The 24,070-nt window shown below is 36.3% G+C and overlaps 1 protein-coding gene across 1 annotated transcript in view; it reads right to left on the bottom strand.

Moving 5' to 3' along the window:
* SHPRH (SNF2 histone linker PHD RING helicase) overlaps positions 1 to 24,070 on the bottom strand; it is an 85,814-nt gene that overhangs the window by 14,840 nt on the left and 46,904 nt on the right. Inside the window, exons 17-25 of the mRNA XM_008695024.2 lie at positions 23,767 to 23,874; positions 22,650 to 22,792; positions 20,713 to 20,886; positions 20,338 to 20,400; positions 19,135 to 19,360; positions 17,244 to 17,387; positions 15,862 to 15,963; positions 12,413 to 12,484; positions 9,259 to 9,447 (exon numbers count right to left, since the gene is read on the bottom strand). Of these exons, the coding sequence (XP_008693246.1) occupies positions 9,259 to 9,447; positions 12,413 to 12,484; positions 15,862 to 15,963; positions 17,244 to 17,387; positions 19,135 to 19,360; positions 20,338 to 20,400; positions 20,713 to 20,886; positions 22,650 to 22,792; positions 23,767 to 23,874 (1,221 nt within the window). The remainder of the gene's footprint in view (positions 1 to 9,258; positions 9,448 to 12,412; positions 12,485 to 15,861; positions 15,964 to 17,243; positions 17,388 to 19,134; positions 19,361 to 20,337; positions 20,401 to 20,712; positions 20,887 to 22,649; positions 22,793 to 23,766; positions 23,875 to 24,070) is intronic.

Consider the following 24,070-nt stretch of genomic DNA (forward strand, 5'->3'; position numbering starts at 1 on the left):
CATTTCCATCCTTTCTTGAGAATCTCTTTGGTTTTTCCAGCTATATATCCACCAACCCTGACTTTGTGATCAATGCTTGGCTTTTCTTCATGTTTCTGAAACATCAATGATGAAGGCCCAGCTTTGAAGTAAAGACACATCATCTGTCCCTGCTTTTCACTGGCCATATCTTCACGGTTGTTCTCCCTAAGGCGCTACTTCTAAGGTCAACTGGAGAACCAGCATGGGAGACATACAAAGTGTCACCAGTCAGATCAAGTCAGTACCTCTCCTGGTGTTCCACTCATGAGGTAAGTAGTCAAGAGTATTATAACAGTTAATGAAGACAAAGGATGGAATTTTCCTTCTTTTTAGCAAAAGAATTATATAAAATATTCTTTACAGAAATCTTTGTTCCCTTGCTTGTAATTTAATTAAGAAAAACCAAAGGTCTTCACGCTACATATATAGGTGGTTTTTCTACTTTCTGGAAAATAAACTGCAAAGTTAAAAGCTCTAGACTTTTGGGTAGAAGTCAAGGCAATGAAAAAATAGTGGATACCATTAGGTCTAAAGGCCAACAAAGAATATTTCTTATTAAGTCTGGCCCAGAGGTTGTCTAGTTGCATGACTAAAGATCTGAAATGTTATGCAGCCTCTTAACTACTCTAAATAAATGCAACCAGCTTATTTTCATCATGGAGTTAAACTTGACTGGAGTAGCTCTACAGTCTCAGGTTCATGTTATAAAGTTCCGAGACCCTAAAGTTTGAGTTAAAATTTGTTAAATGTGTTAAAAGGATGGAAAACTCACTTTTGTTTTCTTGTCATATATTCAGTAGATTAAAAGAACTCTAATAATAAAGCTATCAAGTAGTATTGATTTAGACTTTGATCAACACTTCCTCCCTCCAGAATGGGACCAAATATCTCATTAGGTCATTCGTAGAGTGAGGTACTGCTTTTCAACCCCTAAAGTCTTATTATTGGGGAAAGAGGAGGGAATAGGTAAAAGCTTTGAGTATGGTGTAGAAGATACGCAGTGGTTGGTTCACTCTATTTCTTTCATGCCTATTTCCTCTTGCTGAGAATCCTTATTTAGGGAAAGCAGGAAAGGAAGGAGAGGAAATATGAGATCTCCCTACTGTAGCAGCAAAGTGCTATTTGCACTTGATTTATAGAAATAAAACCAGTGCTCTATGACTGGTAAGTTATTGTTGGTTTGTATTATAAACCCTTTGTCACCAGTCTGTCCTTCCTTGAGCCCCTCTAATTTCTCTATTTACTTAATCTGTCCACATTCCTCTCTCAATTTTTCTCTGCAGTATCTATGGAGTCTCATGGTTATGTTTTACTCCACTGGCAGAATTAAGGGCTAAAGTGGCGGCTGGGTCTTGAAGAACATAAGAAAAAAGTCAAACAGTGCAGATGCTGAACGCACTCTTTTCTAATTCTAATTCTAATTCTAATTAGTGAATTCTAATTCACTCTTTTCTGAAACTAATGTTTTCACCGAACATTAGAGAGAATATTGTTTAGAGACTACTTTATGTCAACACGCAGGCCATATCTTTAGAGACTTTACACATATAAATTCCATACATGTGAAATACACACTAGTATATGTGAAACATTTCAAATCATGGCTTACATTAGAGGGGGCTGTTAGTCACTTATCACTCTAAAGCAAAAGCAAAATGAAGTCATTTTCTGAAATTTGCCATTCATACTCATCATGCTAAAATTTCTTGAAGCGGTACAGCACAGTGAAAAAAACATTACAATGAGCATTATAGGGGTATTATAGAAAGTCATGGGGGATCTTTAGCACTAAAAATAGAAACTGATCATAGTGGCAACGCAAATAAGAGAACGAAGGACAGCATTACTTTTCATTGTGTGCCTTCCATTTTATTGAGTTTATTTTTCTTTCTTTTGTGTCAATTATTACTACTAAAAACTAAATGTACTTTTTGTCTACCCTTATTTCTTACAGATGGACAAGAGATTCAGGGGGAGGGAAGAGAGGCCTCTAATTCTGGGATGCTTTTAACGTATCACCTTGCCAGCAAACCTGCCCTCTGAATTCTGTCAGTGCTCGAGTGCTGGGCGCCACTGTGCCTACAGTGCCTCCTCCTGCTCTAGGGTCAAACGGATGCCTAACCTGTGCCACCTGCCACGGACGAGTCTCAGCTTTGTGAGACTAAGGCAATCCCATCTGAAACACAGCAAATATTTTACTTTAATCTTCCAGTTATTAGACAGATTGATTTTTGCAATCATTAAAACATACTACAAAGGTCTTGAGATTAGAGATTTTTTGGAAGATTTCATCTGACTGAAAACAACACTCTAAAGAAGACAAACTTAGGCCCCACCCCAAAAGAGAACTATGTCCTCTAATCAGTAACATGACCAACTAGGATCATAACATGGTGACAGATAATAGATGTTTTTCTCTAGGTTTTCATAGTGGGCTTGTAACTTGCAAATAACTTGAATGTTCAGTATAAAGTCATTTCTGTCTTGGTATTACCTGACTTTTGTTACATTTATTCTGGACTTTTCTTTTTGAAAGACAGATAACTCTTTGAATGCGCCTGTGCTATCCATAGTAGTTTCCGCTGAGTAAGATCAGTTAACATTGTTTTATTTCTGTCTGCACCTGTTCACCATGCTAAAAACCCATGTCAGTAGTGACAGATACAATTTAGTGCAGTTATACAGCTTGTATGATTGGTTTCATGAAGTAGGAACACTTCTCAAGCATATACCTGGGGCAAGTGCTGGGTTCTTCAAGCATTCACATGTTACTTGAATGAAGTTCAATGAAATGCCACCTATGCGGTAGGAAATCTTACAAGTGCATTAGGCCATAAAAATATTCTGTTCCTTTAAACGCTTTGCATAATGATTTCAAAGAGACAGGTTAGCAACTGTAAAAAAGTTAAAAATTTCATTTGTACCCAAAGGCTTTTAGGGATATTATATGTAAATAGTAATCAACGGCTTATCTGTTCGTCCGTCCGTCCATCCATCCATCCATCCATCCATCCATCCATCCATCCATCCAGATATCCACATACTTACTGAGGACCTGTTATATACCAGACATTGTTCTAGATGCTGGGGATACAGCAGTAAATAAACCAAAGTCCCCACTTCACGAACAATGTCCTTTCCACATTTTAATGGAGTTTACACCCTGCAAAGTGTAAGTTTTTCAGAACAGTAACTTCATAAAGATAATTTACATCTTAGAAGTTTCTATTGTTTGATTTTTGTAAGCTATTGCTAACTTTAACAGACTCCTTAACAGTTTAGAATTACAAGTGCTAACTTGGCCAATGAATAGAAATTGTTTTTTGTGATTATAATTATACTTACTCATGACATTTCCTAACAAAAACACACAACTGTATTGTAAAATTACCAGTTAATGTTCACATACAAATATCTTACATAAAAATATTTAGATATACTTAAATATATATATATTAAATTTTATTTATTTATTCGACAGAGATAAAGACAGCCAGCGAGAGAGGGAACACAAGCAGGGGGAGTGGGAGAGGAAGAAGCAGGCTCATAGCGGAGGAGCCTGATGTGGGGCTCGATCCCATAACGCCGGGATCACGCCCTGAGCCGAAGGCAGACGCTTAACCGCTGTGCCACCAAGGCGCCCCTACTTAAATATATTTAAATAAATAAAGCTTGTGGATTATGTTCACCGAATTATTTTAGGCTCAGTCAGAATTTTGGAACCAGTTTTTTTCCATCCAGATGTTTAATTATATTTAGAAAGTACAAGACAGACTTCACAAGTCACCCTTGAATAACTGAACAAAAACTCAAAAAAGAAAAGAAAAGAAACAACAGAATTCTACACATACGATGTGACACATGGTACTGCTAAAATTCTCGGGGAGTATAAGTGTAGAAATACAGTTTTGGTTTTTTTTTTCTCTCTACAAAGAGGCTATTTAAGACATCTCTGCTATCAATAGACTTATTTATTAAAAATGCAGATTCATGGACCAGATCCCAGATCTAATGAGTTAAAATTTAAATGGGAATGGGGCCTGATAAAAATCTTTATTTTAGGAAGCAGGCCAGTTATTAGACACTCAAAAGCTTGAGAAGATGAAGCAGTTGTGCTGTGTGCAGGATGGGTGGGAAGGCTGCTGTTTTGCTGTGGCTACACCCAGGTAGCATATTTGCTCCTGGATAGAAACTTCTTATGATGTAAGAACCGTGTCCATCATAGGGTCAGGGTTTCCACTGACAAAAATGCTTTGTATGAAACTTATCCAAACTTAGAACACAAGGAACATGCCACATGGCGTGTGTGTTCTGCCAGGAAGCCTACTTCACCATCCCAAATGCCTGGCAGTTGTCAGAACTTGCAAGGGGAATTTTGTTTACTTTGTAAAATGCCCAGTACGTTCCAAGGGTCATTTAGGAATACTGTCACACAGACGTTAGGGTAGGTACAGTCTTTAACTTACATGTGTCCACTAAAGAGAACACTGTGATCTCAATATTCAGTTTATTTCTATGGTCCATCAATAGGATTCCTTATATTGTGAAATACCAGTAGAAAAAAAATGTCTTATATTATTGAATACTATTTTTATGTTTTCCAGATATCCTTTATCCAAGACCAGCTTTATGATTATGTATGCTACATTGTTTGCTCTGAGAGTCTTTGACATGACTACTTAGAGTGAAATAAACATTTCAGATAATACAAAAACTTCAATGAAATAAAAAAAATTACTTCTCAGTATTGTTTAATAAAGGCCAGAGATTTGATAATCAACATAAAAGAAAAAAACCCTAGGGTTAGCAATAGTTTGAACTAATATTTAGAAAATTTCAAAATAATGCCTTAATTATTCATATAGAATCATCTTTTTTTAATGTATGATTACTCCCTCAACTTCACAATAGACGGTATGACTGTTCAGTAGGGTAGTTTCAGAAGCAGTTGAGAGTCTGAGAAAACAATAGGCAGATGCTTCAAAGAGGAGGTGGCAGACAGTAGGGCAGAAACGTGACAGAAGTCAGAAAAGGGGACAGGCAGCAGAAGGCAGAAGTGGCAGGAACAAATGGTGACAGTAAAGGCAGCGAGAGAAGCAAAAGTAAATGTGGCAAGAAGCAATGTAAGAATGTGGAAGACAGATAAAACTCATAAGCATAATAGGTATAATATTCGGTCATGTTTAATAAAAAGGAAATACAAGTATATATGCATCTATGACAAAAGAAAAATTAACTTTAGTAAATTCTATAATCATAACTTTTTATGAGATGTTTCAATTAATTTTATGTGTTCATCAGTACGCAGGAAAGACAGGAAGAAGTCAGAGCATAGTAAACAGTATTTGTACACTGATATTCCTGTCCCAACAGGACAACGAATGTAACTGTCCTGACCTCTCTCCTGTGTGTCTCGGAAAGGTGCCATAAAACGAACAGGTGTTTGGGTCTGATGGGCTCCATGACTCAGTTTCATAGAGGCTGTGCTGTTTACTGGTAGCTAGAGCAATCACTTCCTAAACCTCACGGCGTGAAGCCTGACACAGCAGTTCTTTCTCACACTGGTTTCTGACACTGGGATGAATGCTTTTATCTAAGGGTTAGCAGCCCTTTAGCCACGAATGCCATCAGTGGCCCTTAGGATGCCTATGCCAAAGGAAGAGACAGGAGAAGAGAAAGAGGGGCGAATAAGACTATTTTTAAGGGAAGAAGGAAGCTGGGAGGAAAGCAGTTCTTTGGGTGGGGAGGAAGATCAAGTCTGACCATCAAATGCCTCATCAGGGCTGGTCAGCAGATTGCACCACAGACCACCTTTCTCTTCACTACGCAGCTCTTCGGCATTTGGTTTAAAAATACGTATTTATGCAGGGGATTCCCAGAGAGGGAGCAGGACTACACAGCCCCTTGAAATCATGATCCTCTCATCACTTAACCTGGCCAGTTGTGTTATTCCCAGACTGCTCTGCAGTTTCTTCCCACTCCTCACCCTCCCACTTTTTTCTTTCCACTCCCCAACTCTGGTGGTTCCCCAGAAACTAGTGCTTTATGGGCAACAAACTCTTTTCCACTTTTAACCTTTTGTGGAAATACTGTACTCTACTTCCTTGCTTTAACTAGAACCTGGCTGTCCTCTGAGCACACTGCTTTCTCGGCAGGCCTCTTTGCGGAGACATTCACTCTTTCCTATTCCTTGCACTATGAGTACTGGTGTCCTCTGGTCCCTGATGCAGGTTTCAGATCATTATTTCTCATTTTTGTAAAAGTTTCCAAGTTTTGGGCCTCATGAAAACCAGTTATACCCCTAATTCTACTCTTTGCTGTCATCATTTAGTGAACACTACCTTTCATTCACGGCACAATTTTGGTACCTAACTCTATCCCTCAACTCTAGGTGTGATACACTGATACACTCTCGATGTGTCCCCCAAGGGGACAATCCCTCCAACGTTCAAGTCTTACCACTTCATCTTCTACCACCTTGTCTCCTCCACCTCACTTGGGTCACTGCTTCTTCAGTCGCATCTGGAGTACTGAACAAGCTGTCCTTTCTGAAATGACTAAGAGAGCCCACCATCTGACAAGGACACCTACCCTAATAGCTTATTTGCTCAGTAGCCCAACCTCTTCCTGTTATTTGAATGAGATCTCTACTTCCTCTCTATACGTTAGCACTCTGTCTTTTCAAGAAACTTACACTGCAGATTATCCCTTCTCTTTCCTGTATCTTCAAACTACCCTCCTTTGCCAGAGATTAAACATACTCAAGAATATTTATCATTAAAAAAACCCCTAAAACCAAACCCCCAACCCCAAAAAATCCATAAACCCCCTTTCTGCACTTTGTATCTCTTGCTGGTTATAATTCTCTTTTCTACTTCACAGCTAAATTTATAAAATGGTTGGTCATTTTCTCTACTTATTCACTTCTTGTTCACTCTTCATTCCCTCCAATCTGCCTTTTGCATCTAAATTTCCACGGAAAGAGCTCTTCTGAAGTTTATCAGTGACCTTCATTAGCCAAACTGGTCCACAGTGCCACTGAGCCACGTCAGCATCACTGGATGCGGCTGACGACTGCCTGCTTCCTGAAGTAGTTCTCCTGTGGCCTTTCCTCGACTGCTGATGCCTCCAGCTGCTCCTTCCTGGTCTCCTTTTCAGCTTCTCCCCCTTTGTTCAACCTTTAAAGAGCTCTGGATTCCTAGGGGACCTGGTCTGAAGCTAACTTCTGTGTCTCTCCTCAGTAATCTCATTCACCTCATGGCTTCGCACATCATTATGCCAGTGACTCTGAATTTTCTCTCTCTCGTTCCACAGAGCAATACTTTGCTATATAGTTCTACTTGGATGTCCTAGGCATTTCAAACACAGTATGTTTCAATGTGCTCCTCTTCCAAATACCTTCTATCAGTAACTATACTATTATCCACCTGATTTTTCACATCAGAAACCAGGGGGTCCCCTACGAAATCACCATCAATCCCTCCAGCATTCTATTTTACCAATCAGCCTTCGAACACCTCATGACTATATCCACTTCTTTCTATCTCCACTACCACTGACCTAATCAAAGCCACCATCACTACTGCTGTGGCCATCTGACCTGGTCTCTCCAAAGTTTTTGTTTTGTTTTTTTTCTATTTCTGCTAATCTAATTTCCACACGGCAGCAAGGGATCTTTTAAAGATTCAAATTTGATCATGATACTTCTCTACATATAACATGTAATGCCTTTCTGTTTAAAGGAAAAGGAAATTCTCAAATCTTCAGATGGCCCTTCAGCATCTGGCCCCTCTTTGGTTTTCAGACTCATTTCATTCACTTGTCCTTGGTGCCTTCTACACTATAGCCACTGAGTTCCACTCAGTTCTTCCTTGTCTCAGACATTTCTGTGCATTGTCTTTTGTTTGTTTCTGTCTGGCAGCCTCTTCCCCACAGGATCACGTCTCTCTTCGCCTCAGCCTGGTGAATTCATCCATCCTTTAGGCGTCTACTTCACTGTCATTCCCTCAGAGGAGCCAGGTTTGATTTTCTTCTGTAGGGCTTACCACAATTATAATACATTAACTGTTTGTATAATGTCTATTGCTTCCTGCCCCAATTCAAATTCTGTTCCCCCTTTGCCAAACTGTAACACCCACAAGAACAGCAATCATGGCTGTTTTATTCAGGAGTGTGTGTTGTGTCTGTGAGGCCTAGCACACCAAGTGGCACACACTATGTGTCCAATAAACAGGTATGGGACGAATGAATGAATGAAGTTCATTCCAACTTTGGGATTCTGTTTATCTCAACACATTAGAGAACAATGTTACTGATATTTTCAGGTTTTACTCAAATAATGATAGGAATAAATAGCAATTAGACGTACTTTAATTTCACCACACTTTTGTCAGGAGGGGGAGCCCACATTCCTGATAGTTTCCACTTGCAGTTCATTTTCCTCAAAAAAAATACAATCCTTAAAAATAGGATTTTTAACTCAATTACTCCTTTGGGCCTATATTCTTTACTACAATCACATATTAATTTGTCCTTTGTCTAAGTTTGGTTAGGAAGGGAAAAAAAAGCATGTTTAAGGAAGGCAAAGAACAAAAAAGTTCTTTCATTAGATAAAAAAGGTTTTTCATTAGATAAATGCCCCTTAGAAAGTCCAATTACAGATTCTGTTTGGACTTCAAATTCTAGTCACTGTCTTAGAATTCCAAATGAAGCATGGGAAAACATGAGGAAAATAAAGCCAAGTTTTGGCTCTACCATGAAATGCCAATCTGTGTCATTTCAAGTACACTACCTCCTTCTTGTGACCGTCTCCATTAACTTCATAAGCATTCTATTCTTTTCCTCCAATTAGGCTGGGCTCACCCCTTTTCCCTGCTATCTAGGGAGAACGAGAGAATGAGGAAGAAGCTTTCTTTAAGTAAAATGCTAATTTAACCAGAGCTCTATCTGTAGTAGACAGAAAAACCATCAAAGATAATGGAGAACTGAAATTCTAAGGTGTCACAGTGGAGCTGACTATGGCCAGCCATGTTTGAAAAAGCCTTCTTGCCTTCCTCCCACATAGAAAGCGTAGATGGTAAAGCTGAGGCTTTCAGGCTATACTCCTACAGACAGAAACAGTGGTCTCTACACATTCACTGCGCCGGCCTTGTTCTCATTCTGATGCTCTCATGGTCAGATACTGATTCCTACTACATTGCTCTAACTATGCTTCCACATGTTCTTAACCTATTTTACCTTCACAGGGATGTCTTCTTCCTGGCTGGCTTTCTCGGAGGTGAAGACATACGAGATTTCTTTGTGAGAAGTGGTCTGGCGGCAGATGGCACACTTAATGGAGCTTCTGTGAGACCCCACGCTGTACTGTTCAATAATAATTGAAATGCACTCATTACAGAAACAGTGTCCACAGGTCAGTACTGCCCACTGAAAGAGAAAACACACAATATACCTCAGTGAGGTGCTAACAAAGATGCCTTCTAATCTATAAATATATTAAAACAGGGAGAAGGGAGTCATAAAAACTAAGTTGTACTTGAACTATTTTTCAGTTCAACCAGAGTACGCCTTCATAGTTTTTAGTTCTACTCACTCTAATGGTGAGCATAACAGTCAGCCACCAATTATTTTGTTTGGTGTTCTCATTTCTGTATTTAGGAAAAATGCAAATGACTCTTTTAGCACTGCAACAGCAGATATAATCGAGGGACTGAGAACATTAATTTGGAGATAATATCATCCTCAGTATATTCTATACAACTATTCTATATAACTCTTCTATATAACTCATTAAATGGATTTCACATGTTGCAGTATTTATTATATAGAAAATGAGATGGGCTAGTATCTCAGGTTTATTTAAAAGCTGTTCTAGATATATTAAAAACCCCAAATAAAAAGACATTTTTGAAAACCCCTTTGTCCTATTTCAAGAAAAGTACAATAGTTCTCTCTGACTCTTGGAGTCTACCAAAGCAACTCCCTGATTTTGGCAATGAGGGGTGTAGAAGAGTACTGGTTTTAGGTGAGGTGTCAGTTCTAAAAGTTACGGGATCTTATGCAAATTAATTTAACTTTTTCACCTGGAAAAGAACGACAACAAAACCTGAGTGGTATTACGAGTGACTAGGTTCCTAAGCACTAAACTGTGTTTTTCTAGGATTCAGACACGTATGGATGTCCATGGAAAGAAGATGCATGGCTGGGCCCACTTGGGGTGCTTTGCAGGATAGACTAAGAAGACCCTTAGAAAAGAACTCACACTAAGGGGGGGAGAAAAATGAGGTATATAAACTTAGTTTGAAAATAATTTTTGAGGGGCGCCTGGGTGGCTCAGTTGGTTGAATGTCTGCCTTCGGCTCAGGTCATGATCCCAGGGTCCTGGGATCAAGTCCCGCATCGGGCTCCCTGCTCGGGGGGGGGGGGAGCCTGTTTCTCCTTCTCCCTCTGCCATTCCTCCTGCTTGTGCTCTCTGGCTCTCTCTACCTCTCTGTCAAATAGATAAAATCTTAAAAAAAGAAAAATAAGAAAAAGAAAAAAAAATAATTTTTCAGAAGGGGGAGGGGCTGTTTGGGGTTTTACTGGCTGATACTGTTCATGCTGTTGTCTAGCTGCACATCTGCTCTCTTGCATCAGGCCTGGGGAGTTGAGGCTGCAGTAAAATTTAAGAGCTGTTTCATTAGCAATTTTCTTTTTTAAAAGACTTTTCTATTTTTTTGGGGGGGGCAGGGGAAGAGAGAGAGGCCCAAGCAGACTCCATGCCAAGCTTGATCCCATGACCCGAGATCATAACCTGAGCTGAAACCAAGAGTTGGTCATTTTACTGACTGAGCCACTCACATACCCCTCACTAGCATTTTTGTAAACACAGCAGCATTTTGCTGTACCCTGTGTACCTTTAGTGCCCATGGGGATGAAGGGCACTTCCTCTACTCGAGATAAGTTTTGTGGCTCCTGAGAGCTCAGAATGGACAAGCTGTAAAGCAAGTCCATCTACACCTGCAATTCAGGAGAAATCAGACACTTGGCACCAGAGCCTCAGGAGTGACTAGAAGTTGAATGAAGCAGCCCAAACAGAAGACCAGACAAACGGCAGTGCCTCCAGGGGTGTTAGCCAGTATATGAGCTCTCTCTGATCGATTCTCTAAATTAGGAGGGGAAGAGGAGAACTGAGAAAGATAAAAAGGATCTGGAGTTCCTACAGATTGTGGTGAGGAACAGAATTTAAAAAGTGAAGCAGTTACTCTTATTGTAATCCAGTATGTTCTCCTAAGTGAAGGAAATATGGGTTATATTAAAATTAAATGAAATAATGTATATGAAAGAACTTTAAAAACTGGAAATGTTTAAGACATAAACAAAATTTCTAATTCATCCAGTTGCGTGAATCTCAACGAAACTGAAAGTAAAAAAGACACTGCTTACCTCAAGATCCTTTCCATTTTTATCATGACTTTTATCATATTTTTACCAGTGACTTTTCTAAGAAATCACCAGCATCTGTACATTACTATTCTGCTTGGTTTCCAAAGTAATATTGATACATTTAAGATTTATTATCAATAAAATGTCCTTAAAATCTCACTTTCTCCATAAATTATGGAAACTAAAAGGTACTTTCTTTCTGATTATTGCCGGTCAGAATGTGAAGCTCATATATTTAAATTTTACTCTTGGTTCCATAGAAAAAAAAGTCAAGAACACTTTTTACTCACTTTAAATTCTGAGAAGCAATTAATATTCTGATACTGTATATATTGATTTATCATACAAAGTAGAAATTTGTAGTTTTAAAAATCACGGTTGGTAGGATAGAAGAATCTCTCTGAACTAATACGGTGCCATTAAGTTTACAGAAATTTGCACACCAGTATTTGAAAAGAAAGATTTATTCTTATTATAATGGCCTTGTAAAAATCACATTTAAATTCCCCTAGGATAGATATTATTTATACTTTAAAGTCTGGTTATTAAATATTAATAATCCCAAGTAAGAGCTATGTTACTATACCTTTGTAATACCTTAAGTAAATCTACGTATGCTCTATTATATTTCCACACAATTACTAAATAAACATGTTAAACTGACAAAGTCAAATTACTTAGACTTGATCTTGTGACTGGAAACAACATGCAAAACTATGCATCTTTAATGAAAAATGTGGGGTTATTCTAGAAACACGTTTTCACCTATCACTTAAGGAGGAATACTGCTCAAACATATGTGGCACTAAGCTTCTCACCTAATCTTTGGCCCTATTTTTAAGATGGAGGTCATTTTTGCCTTGGATATAAAACTGTCATGAGAGAAAAAGAGAACTATTTACAGGTAAATGCCTTTGAAAAGTGTAAAGTGTTTTATAAATGCATATGCTATTTATTATTATTTCACCTGTTTTCCCAGCTGCCGAGCACAGATTGGACAAGGTTCTGGATTAATGCCTCCTGATGTTTTATCTTGAGACTATTCAAAAAAATAATTAAAGAAGAGATTAGTTGCATTTTAAAACCTGATATGCATTTTACAACTGACTTCATAAATCCTGGCAACTGCTATTTAAATAAACTTGATAATTAAAGTGACTTAATGTACTACTTAATACTAATATTCCTGGGATTTATAAATAACATTCAAAGAACAAATAAAAAATGGAAATAACTTTCATTAGAGTTTATCAAAGTTACTATATTACTAATATGTGTGACTATCGTAGAAGGCAAAGTGAAAAACTGTGATGTAACAGGTAAATTCAAAATTTTACTTTCAAGCTAGTTTTTGTTATAAAGAAATACGTATTATTTTAAAAAATATAATTTGGAATTTTGAAATAAAGGCTCATTAAAAACTATACAGATATTTATTCTGTACATAGACTGGGCAGGTGATCACAGACTTGGGAAGAGGCAACATTTATTTACATGTTTCCTTATTAATACTGGTTTCTTCTCCATATTCTTTTGTAATCTCATTAGGGCAAAGTAACTAACTAGAAAGCAGAAATATCTTTGATTTGAGACTAATTTTGCCTGGAAATTATATTGAAGTATAATAGTTATCTTCAAAATCTCTTTAAAACTATTTCAAAAATTTTCGAGCTTCAAAAAAGTCACCAAATGGATAGGTTTTAATATTGAGGAAAACCTAAAAGAAAGTAAATTAGACTCATAGATCACTGAAGTTTTAAGTCTTTGGTTTCATTAACCAAATAGTTAAACATTTTAAACAATTGTTTTTGATTATCCTTTGACTTTTGTTTAGTAAAAAAAAAAAAAAAAAAAAAGTAAATTGTACACGGATACAGCAACTCTACAGGTTCAAGACAATTCCGTTAGCTAAAATACAAGGATTTTTCCAAAAAAGTTGAATTATTTTCTTCTATTTACTGATTTGTTTCAGGTAAAATATAACAAACCACCTCAAAGTTTTAGTGGCTATAACTAACAGGAGTTTCTCATGATTCTACAGGTCACCTGAGTGATCTGGGGGTGGGGTGACTCGTGTGGGGCTGGATGGGCTATTATGGCCTCATGTTGATGTCTAGCAGTCGGCAGACTAGCTGGTCTGGAGATAGGGCTAAACTGAGATTCCTGCTCCTGAAGACAGGTAATCTGGGCTGCTTCACAACGACTCAAAGTTCCAAAGAGCAACAAGATTGGGAGAACTCCAATGTGCTTGTACTTTTGAAATGTCTGTGCTTGTGTCACAAGGCCAAAAGCAGGTCATGTGATCAAACCCAGAGTCAGTGTGGGAGATCATCCATGAGCATGTATATAAAAAGGGACATTACGTGGCATTTTGTAAACAATTTTTCATAATTTACATCATCTCTTCTTTGAAATTTACTTGAAGTGAGGACTACTATTTTTCCATAAAGGGCCTGGTTGGCCTTGTGGCCATATGGTTTCTGTTGCAACTACTCAACTCTGCTATTGTAGCACGAAAGAAGCCATAAACAATATGGAAAGGAAAGAGTGTGGCTGGGTTCCAGCAAAACTTTACAGTTATTACAAAACAGGTAGTGAGCTGGATTTGTCCCACATGTAGTACTTTGCAGACCCCTGATTTAAAGTTATTAATTTTCTCTAAGCACACCTTACGGGCACATTGTCACATGATTTCTATTTTTGTTCAGTTCAGAACATTTTCTACTTTCTGTTGTGATTTCTTTAACTCACGGGTTATTGAGGAGTATGTTATTAATTTCTGAATATTTGGGGATTCACTTGGTTATCTTTCCTTATTGGTTTCTAATTTAATTCCTCTTATCAGGAAACATAATCTTGTATAATTTTAATCCTTTACAAATTCAAGAGTTGCTCTTTGAATCAGTACAAGGTCTATTTGGGTAAATGTTCCATGTACCCCTAAGAAGAGTATATTTTGTAGCTGTTGAGTCAATTTGGTCATGGCTGTTCAGTGTTCAAATGTTAAGATATCCTTATCGATTTTTTCTGTCCATTTGTCTGACGTATGGAAGCATCTTGCAATAGTTTGCCTCTGCTTACCTTCTTCCTGTGCTGTTAAGCACTTCAGTTCTGTGTATGTTGTATACCCTATACATTAGCATTGCTGCTTTGCACGGTTAGTGTCCTTCTTTATTTACTTATATACTTAAGCTTTCTCTTGCCCTGCATTCCTTCCTGTAGTTCTATCTTTCAGCCTGGGATCATTTCCCTTTGGTCCAGAGAACTTCTTTTAATATTTGTTATAGTGTGAGTCCACTGGAAAAGAATTCTTTAAGTTCCTTAAACCTAAAAACATCCCAATTTCACTTTTAAAAAAAGCATTTTAAAGATGTTGTTCCACTGTTACCTGGTTACACAGCATAAAGCTATTGAAACCTGGTAACAGTGGAATGCCATCTTTAAAATATTAAAAGCAAACAGTTTCTCTGTGTAGTTAACAAGGAGAAGGTATACAGTTTTTGGTCCCAATTCTAGTTGTTTAAAAATTTTTTTCATGATATTTGGTTTCTCATAGTTTATGATATTTGTAGGTGTTTTTAAAAAGTTTTATTTTTATTCTGTTTGGGGGTCTCTGAGCTTCTTGAAAAAGTAAGTCCCATAGGTAGAAAAGAGTGGTGTCAAGATCCAAACCTGAACTGCCTGGGTCCCAAGAACATCTTCTCAACTACCATGCTATTTTACTATAATGAATGTCCAACTTCTCATTTTATCATCACTGGGATTTACTGATTCACTTAAATGTATTTTGTATCAGTTTTCAGGACCAACTCTAGTCTACTGCTTTCCTTCATTTGTCCTATCCAAGAATCTATTATATCTCTTTCTGATAAGGTATTGCCAATAGCCAATTATCCTTGCAATAAAATGCAACTACATTCATCAATGTCCAATATAATACATTGCTCACAACTCAGAAAATGTGTTTTCAATTATATTAAATAATTTATCATTACATCTTCTGATTTAGTAGCCTTCCAAACATTTTATAGTTCCAAATAACAAATTAAAAAAATCTATGTATGTATTAATGAATGCATGTATATGTATATATAGATTATGCAATGCATTTTTTGCCCAGAGGTTGTAATACTTCCACTATTCAAAGTTTTGAATGACAGTCTGTTTATATTGCTTTATACTCTAGAGTGCATACCCTTTACATAAACCGCGTAACTTATATTTTCTACAGGTATCACCTGTTGTGATCTGCGTAGTTACTGTAGCTGTAACTAGTGTTCTGACTGATATAATTAGCACAAAGACTAAAGAAAACCTTGTACCATTAATTATGCGACTAACAGATTAAATGGAAGGAGTTACAAAGGTTTATTGATTTGTAGCATAGGAAAAAGTAGCATCTTTTAAACACAATACCTTCTCCAAGTTAGTTAGGTAAAGAAGCTGCCCAAGTTTTTTCTGAAGCTGTGAAGTAGCAACAGCTTTATCATTTAGTAGTTTTATGCGATTTTGTTCTACCTAAAAAACAAAACAACAGAACTTTTTATCCTCTCTCTTAGAAAGATGGTAAAATTATATTAAACATGTAAAATTCTTCTTCAATTTAAGTGTTCCTATTTTAAGAAAATATGAAAACTGAAATTTGCAAAATGGATACTGGATATTTTAAAAGGAAATACACACACACACACACACACACACGGCTCTACAGAAGACAAAATTCAATACAAAATTCTTTTAAATAGGAAGTTTCCCTATACACTTGACATTGGATAAAAATCAACCCAAATCCTATTTATGTACCATTTTTTAGTAATATATCCGTGGGATAAAGAAAAACTAAATGATCTGCTGCTTTGGTCGGAGTGATTTTATGAAACCCAGGGAGGACTCTCCCTTCACATGTACTCTCACACCTACACCCATACCCCTTCCCTCCTTTGCCCAGTAGAAAACAGTAGACAGAAGATTATAAAAATAAGAGGAATTTGGTTACAAAGGAAAAAATTACTGACAATTCATATTTTAAAGGTTGAGATAGTAGTATTTTTAAATTTTTCTAAGGTAAAGTTTCCAAGCTTTATAGAAAGAAAAAGATTTAAAAGTTAAAACACAAGGGACGCCTGAGTGGCTCAGTCGGTTAAGCGTCCGACTCTTGATCTCAGCTCAGGTTTTGATCTAGGGGTCATGAGTTTAAGCCCCTGTGCTGGGCTCCAGGCTGGGCATGGAGCCTACTTAAAACAAAACAAAACAAAACCAAAAAAACCCCCACATACAAGGAATAAAATTATAGAGGAAATTATATTTTAATATGGGATATAAAAGGTTGGGAGAGTCATTGTTTAATCTTGGGATATAAAGAGGGTTTATTAGAACATAAGTTGTCAATATCTATTCACCAGTAGCAAAGGAAAAGTGCTAAAGAAAAGTTTCTGATTGTTCTTAAGGAAGGTAAGATTAATCAAAAACTTTTCTTTTGCATTTTTCCTTTGAAAAAACTGAGGTAAGAAGGACATATGTCTAAAAACTGATTGAGACCCCCTTTAGATTTTGGCATACAGAAGGTGCTCAGAAACACATGAATATGCAATCTGAAGAAAAACGAACCGAAATAGTGAATTCTATGCATGTATTAGATATGACATTGTTCATCTTTGCCCATTTTGACCTATAAAACCAAACACTTTTATATGGCTCAAACTAAGAGCAGAGAATCACTGTCTTGACTTTTCTATGGACCTTGGATTTTTGTGACACCTATTCGCTGTGTTCTTTTCTGTGATTTACTTGCAAATTACCTCATGTGGTTCAATGATATGAAGAACAGGTGGATTGGGCTTTGGCTCCCTAGGATCACGTACTCTTAGTCGTTCTGTAGCCATTGCAAGTTCATCAATAGCAGATACACGATTCCTCAGAGCCATCCAATACTCATGAAGCAACTAAGAAAACAGAAAACACAAAGACAGTGGTAATTAATACACAGAATTACAACTGGTTAAAAACACCGAAATGTGCCATGATCAAAAGTCTTCAGTGAGGTCTAGGATTTACACATTTTTTTCATTAAGTGTCTAAGACACAAGCAATTTTGGGGCCATTTTTTAGGATGAGGCTGTATGACTGAATAACCTCCACAGGCCGCTGCAGAATATTGCGCCTTTAGATTCTTAGGAACAGAACAGCAGAAGCTATTTTGGTGGGACCACAGATCTTTATAGGTCAATATTAGCCTGGTGGAATCTCTGTTTTGTTAAGAAATATTTTTTATTATAAAATATTTCACATTTTCAAAATCATATGTATATATGATAATGAGAATACTCAAATACACAACTGAGGACTCAACATTCAATTTAAGAAAGAGAACAATATCAATGTCTTGGAAAGTCTCTGTTCCTGGCTCAACTGCATCCCTCTTTACTTGCACATTCTTCCTTCAACCCCCTACAATGGACTAAACACTATTCTGAATTGGACTTATTCTGTACTTTTCATTTGAGTTATACTAATCTACACATTCTTAATAATTTGGTTATGTATGTTTCTGAAATTTATGGAAATGTTATCAGACAGTATAAAATCTTTGATATGCTTTCTTCACTAATATTATGCTTTGAGGTAGACCCCGACTGATGTGTGTCACAGTAGCTTATTAATTTGCATTGCTGTATAAGAGTTCATAGAGAAAAAAAATTCACAAAGATCCGAGAAAACTGCATGATAGGCAATCCTCTGAGACATAGCATGTTGTCAAAATAAGCCCAGAGGAAAGATGCAGGGGCAACTGGACACTGTATATAGTACTGTCTTCCAACTGCTTGCTGTAATTATGCATTAATGTGCATTTACATTTAGAATAATAATGTGAGAAGAAAAAAATTATTATCAATCAATAATTTCAACTATAAAAGTATTATTCCCCAACTTATCAAACATATGAAATGATATTATAGATAGCACATTTTCTCTTCCTGGATAGAAATTTTTATCTTGCTTTAAAAGTCAAGAACTTCAGATTTTTAAAAAAGATATAAATGGAATTATAATATAAATAAAACAGTTCTTTAATTTCCTCACCCATCTCACCTGCATAATGGGATAATGGATAACAAATCCAACTCTAAATAATTCAGAATTAATGAATTTTGGAATCTCATTCAAGTACAAAGTTGTGATATGATAAATTATCAAAATATAAATATAAAGGGCTACTTTCTACTTTATTAACTGCAATGGTTTCCAGTCTTGTAGGTTGAGAAATATTTACTATGTTCTCCAGTCTTCAAAGTTATTGATGTCTGGTTGTTACTCACAGAGCAAAAGCAAAACAAAACACAACACAACAAAAACAAACAGAACTCTAATTTCACAGAACTACAGTGTAAGATCAAGCTAAGAATAGAATAAAACAAAACACTTTTACAACTAAATAAAAGGCTTCATATCAATTTCATTTTAATAATGACTTCCTGTTACTAATTTAACATATAGAAGTTCCTTATTTGTTCAGTATTATTGTATTTATTTTTCTTCATTAAAATCATTACATTTTAGGGAAACAGAAATTTTGATAGCTCAAGTCTCTAAAGTAGATTTTTAAAAAACTCTGAAAAGAGCAAAGTAGTACTTAAAATTAATATAAAGAAGAAAAATTTTTAATATTGGAAAAAATATTGAAATATGTACCTTATATTCCTTTTTCCATGCTTCAAAAAGGTCCATTGAAGTACTTCCTTCATCAATGAATTCAGCATCAAATCTATGTGACTTTGCAAATGATAGTAATGCTTTCATAGATCGCTCTGTCTCACTTACTGCCCACAGACCCCGGCTAGTGGTGGGTATTCGATCATCCACCAGTCCTTCTTCATCTTCTATCATCTCCTCAAATATTGCAGTCTGGCCTTTGACTCTGAAAACATATGAGAACAAAATAACAGTAACTACTGTTAGTGGGTTAGCATTGTAAAAGTCCTATTGGCAGAGCCAATAGAGAAGGAAGGTCAATAACTTTCCATCAATAACTTTCAATATCATGTCTACAAGATCATGCTTGCAAGTCTTTGGAAAATTACAGCAATTCTAAAAATGCTGGAGGCATTATAAATTGTCCTGTATCTTGACAGCAATCTGACATAATAAAAAATGGCTATAAATTATGCTAAAATCTAGCTCTGAGAATTACCATAATACAAAACACAAACTACCACCACCACCACCAACCATGCAAAAGCAAAACAAAAAGAAAACACTGGCTGATCTCAAAATACACAATCTCTCTTTTTCAAGGCAATCAGAACTTAGCCTTTTCTCAATTTGTTTGTAAAACAGGAATAATTTTGCTAATACCTCACTAGGTTAAGCACTCACTAGGTACCGTAATCCTTGACACAGGATGAGAATTTCCAATGTGTGTTGGAGAAAGTATATTAATAATGAAAGTTAACCTTTTACAGAACTCTTACTATGTATCACGCACTATGCTAAGCAATTATGTGCATTTTAAAATTTAATATTCATAAAAAACTCAATGAGGAAAGTGTTGCTTTATTTTCATTTAATGAATGAGGATACTGAGGCTTACAGAGGCAATCTGCCCACAACAGTGGGCAGGGATTTGAGCTGAAACGTGTTGGACTTTAAAGTCTGTCACTCCCCTAAACTGTCCCTTCATAACACATTACCTAATGACATGAACATTTGGGGGTAACTTCTGTATAAGTGAAACTGAACATGTTGAATAATCACACGCCAAAATTCACTGAATTGATGCAATTAAAGAAAAAACACAGGAATGTTACTGTGAGGAAAATACATAGTCTTATAAATCAAAACACCAAGTCTTGTAAACATTTCATTCTCCTGATGGTAATCAATCAGAGAACTCACGTGTGGGAAAACAGCTTTGATTCATACTCTGTAAACAATTCATCAGCCTTACAAAAGACACAGCTGAAAAAGAAAGAAATGATCAGAGAAATATTTATAAATATAACTAGCAATCGGGTAATTTCTAAAAGAGGCTTAGTGTCTTATACTTCACTTTTTCTTTACAACCCATATGCCACTTAAGAAAAAAAAATACAGTTTTCAGTATGTGGTCCTCGAGAGTTTTTTAAGTTAGATTAACAATATATTTCTTTCCACTTCTGTCTAATTTAAATGAAGAAACTTTTGTTAGATGAGCCACTGTTTCTTCTCTCAGAAGAAATGTAGCTGAATGGAATGACTCTGTATCATTGCGTGACTTCTCCTATTACTTACCAGTTGAGAGGAAGTCTGATTGGTCGGAGGTGGCAGATTGTTGCCGATTCAATAACATTACGAGATGGAGGTCCCTCCAGGTTTTTTACAGCCTCTCTTACCAGCTTCTGGAATTTATTTAGTTCCTCCATTTGTGTTGTAAGTAAGAACTGAAGACCTCTGCAGTCATGGAACCTGATTCCCATCACCAGCATCACACACAACACAAAGAAGAGTACGTCAATTTCCTCAAATTCAGAAAATGGTTGCCAAAGTATTAAAAAAAACTGCAACATTTTACCTAGCCTACCTTGAGTGAATTTACCTTAGTAGTATGCTCAATCTACTACCAGACAAAGTATAATAGCATTGGGTTATTTACTATAAAAGATATCAAAATTTTGATGGTCTGTCCTCAGGAACTGAAACAAGAGTCTGCAAAACTGTCTCTGTCTCAGGTATGTTTGAAAGACCAAGATTGCCACATTCTTTCTTTTTTAATGCTGATTGACTACAAATGTCCCTCCTGAGATCCTTGCTTTATATGGAAAGGTGACCCCAGGATGAAAAATAAAGAGAAAAATTGAGAAGAAAGAAGAAAAATAGCCAAGAGTTATACTGCTTGCTGCAAAGAGCTTATAAATACATACATACATATATATGTACATGTATATATCACATATATTTTATAATATACACATATTATTTACATGTATATACATTTTATTAAGCATTTATTATATGATGCCAGGCACTTTGCTAAGCTCCTTTCCTGTATAACCTCAACAGATACTACTGTGCTCATGTTACAGATGAAGCTTAATGAATTAAAATAATTTAATTAAAGTCTCAAAGCTTTCATGTAGCAGAGTTAGGAGTTAAACCCAAACGCAATACTCTTTTTTTTTTTTCAGTTTTTATTTATTTATTTGACAGAACACAAGCAGGGGGGATGGCAGGCTGAGGGAGAGGGAGAGGGAGAAGCAGGCTCCCTGTGCTGGATGTGGGGCTCGATTCCAGGACCCTGAGATCATGACCTGCACTGAAGGCAGATGCTAACTGACTGTCAAGTTCTGTATAGTGAAAAAGATGATGACTGTATATCTAATTAGTAATGACACATGGAAAATATAGCACATCTTTTTAGGGTTTTAGCAGACATTTGGAAAGGCTTTTAGAAGAGTAAAAGAAAACACTTTAAAACATTTTAAAGATATTCTTATGCTGAATTTTTCACTGAAAACCAACATTAATCCCAAGGCTGACCTTATACTGGGATGTGATCTGAGAAGCAATAAAAGATCCTCTCTCATCCCCTACCTAGAATCAATAGTCCTGCCACGATACCTCAAGTCTCCACATTAGACTGACATTCCTTTGGGTTAAATCACTGTGGATACTTTTGATAAAAAATAAGTTTGGTCTTTGGGAAGATTTACCATTAATACAATAAGAGCAATAATCCAACTTACCTACAGAGACCCTGAAGAATGGTGAGTGTTGATGAGAAGAAAGAAAGATGGGGGAGACAGCAGGTAACGCTACAACATAAAACCTGGGCCACTGTGGTGCTACGATGCTTAGCTCTTTGGGGGTGAATTACAGAGCAGAAGCATGAATGCCTTACCTCAAGGACAAATTTCTCCAAACAAAGTTTATTTCAAAACTCTGCTTAGAGTTGGGTTTGATCCGTCCAACAAAGATACAAAGAATATACTTTAAGCAGATTAAAAAAACACTAAAAAAGGACTTAAAAAATGATTAATACATAGAAGAAACACAGGTTTCTTTTTTCAGACTTATATCTTTGTTTGAAACGTACTCTTAACAATATGTAAAATTTAGATGTTAATAACCACAATACGTTCTGATAGTTAATTGTACCCCTTAACATCAAATGATCTGAATATTTGGGGTCATTACTCATAAAGTTATTCTATTTTGTACTATTTTCTTACTTCTCTGACATAGAAAGCTTGCCAATTTGTTGCTTGTAGTTGCTTGTTATTTCATTTCTTACTCGCTGAACAAGTTCCTCATCAATAGCAAATTCTATTGCTCTGTGGATCACATTCAGCCACCAAGGAGAATTAGAATAAATCTGTAAAAATGACAACAGCTCATCAATTCATGTTTTTTTCAGTGCTCACTATGTTTCTATCACTGGGAAAGGTGCTGTGAAAAAGTCAAAGGAAGCAATAAATACTAGTCTCAAGGGAATTATAACAGTGGGGGAGATAAGCATACATACTCTATATACAATGGGTGTGTACAAGTTTTGCATACATAATTAAAGAGAACACCTGTTTCCTGACTACTGTGGATGAATGAGAATTTACTGTATATATTTGTGTTAACACAGTTGTGCTAAAAAAAATATATTACCAAAATGAAAACTCAGTATTCACTGTATATATCTGAAAAGGTGACAGGTCTCTTTCTCAGCATAATAAAGACATCCCTCTAATCATCAACTAACTGAACTAGATTCTATTCAATAATACTCTATGATTACTAGCAAAATTCTATGCCTGAATACTAAATAATTAATGAATTAGGAAGAATAAAGTGTGGAGTAACTGGTTAAAATAAAAAAGTGTGTTTTGTGGTAGCTTCCTCTTTAGGCTTGCTACTGACTTCATAAAAGAGAAATTTTATAAATGACAAACGGCATGTATTCCATAAGAAAAATACCCATGTTTCTAAAGTTCTGACATCTTAAAAGAAAAGATTTTGGAAACATACATATCTAAGATCAAAAGGAGGTTATGGAAGTCTTTACTTTCTTCAAAAGACAACTTACTGTCTACACGAGATAAGAGAAAAGCCATCATAGCTTTAAAAAAAAATGAAAGAGAACAACTTCCAAAGAGGTGAGTTATCTACACACTTGTTCATTCAATTAATAAACACTGAGAACAGCAAATACATTTTTTATTATGGGACAGGCACCCTACTAGGTGCTAAGAATTCCAAGATGAATAAGAAAGTTCAAATTTTTCTCCAAACCAAGACAAAATCCAAAATGCTACACTGAGACAGACACAGGTGAGCAAAGTCGCTGTGTGGATGTACCTTTCTCTGGAGCTCCCGAATGGTCTGCTGCACGGGCTGCAAAGCTTGCTGGGCTTCAGCGACTTCTGTGTTACACTTGCTCATATAATGCTCTCGCAGTTGTTTGGCCTGTGTTGAAAGACAAAACAAATGTGAACCTTCATTGCAGGACTAGAAAATAATTCAGTATAATGTTGCAAGAACAATGTGGTATATTTTATGTACATAAAGCTACTTACCACAGTTTAAGCACAGAATTCTATATACTGTCAAGAACGTAAAAGCCAAGCTAGAAGTTCCGAATACGGATATTAAAGAGACATTT

Source organism: Ursus maritimus, unplaced genomic scaffold, assembly GCF_017311325.1.
Source record: "Ursus maritimus isolate PB19 unplaced genomic scaffold, ASM1731132v1 scaffold_13, whole genome shotgun sequence".
Lineage (NCBI taxonomy): Eukaryota > Metazoa > Chordata > Mammalia > Carnivora > Ursidae > Ursus > Ursus maritimus.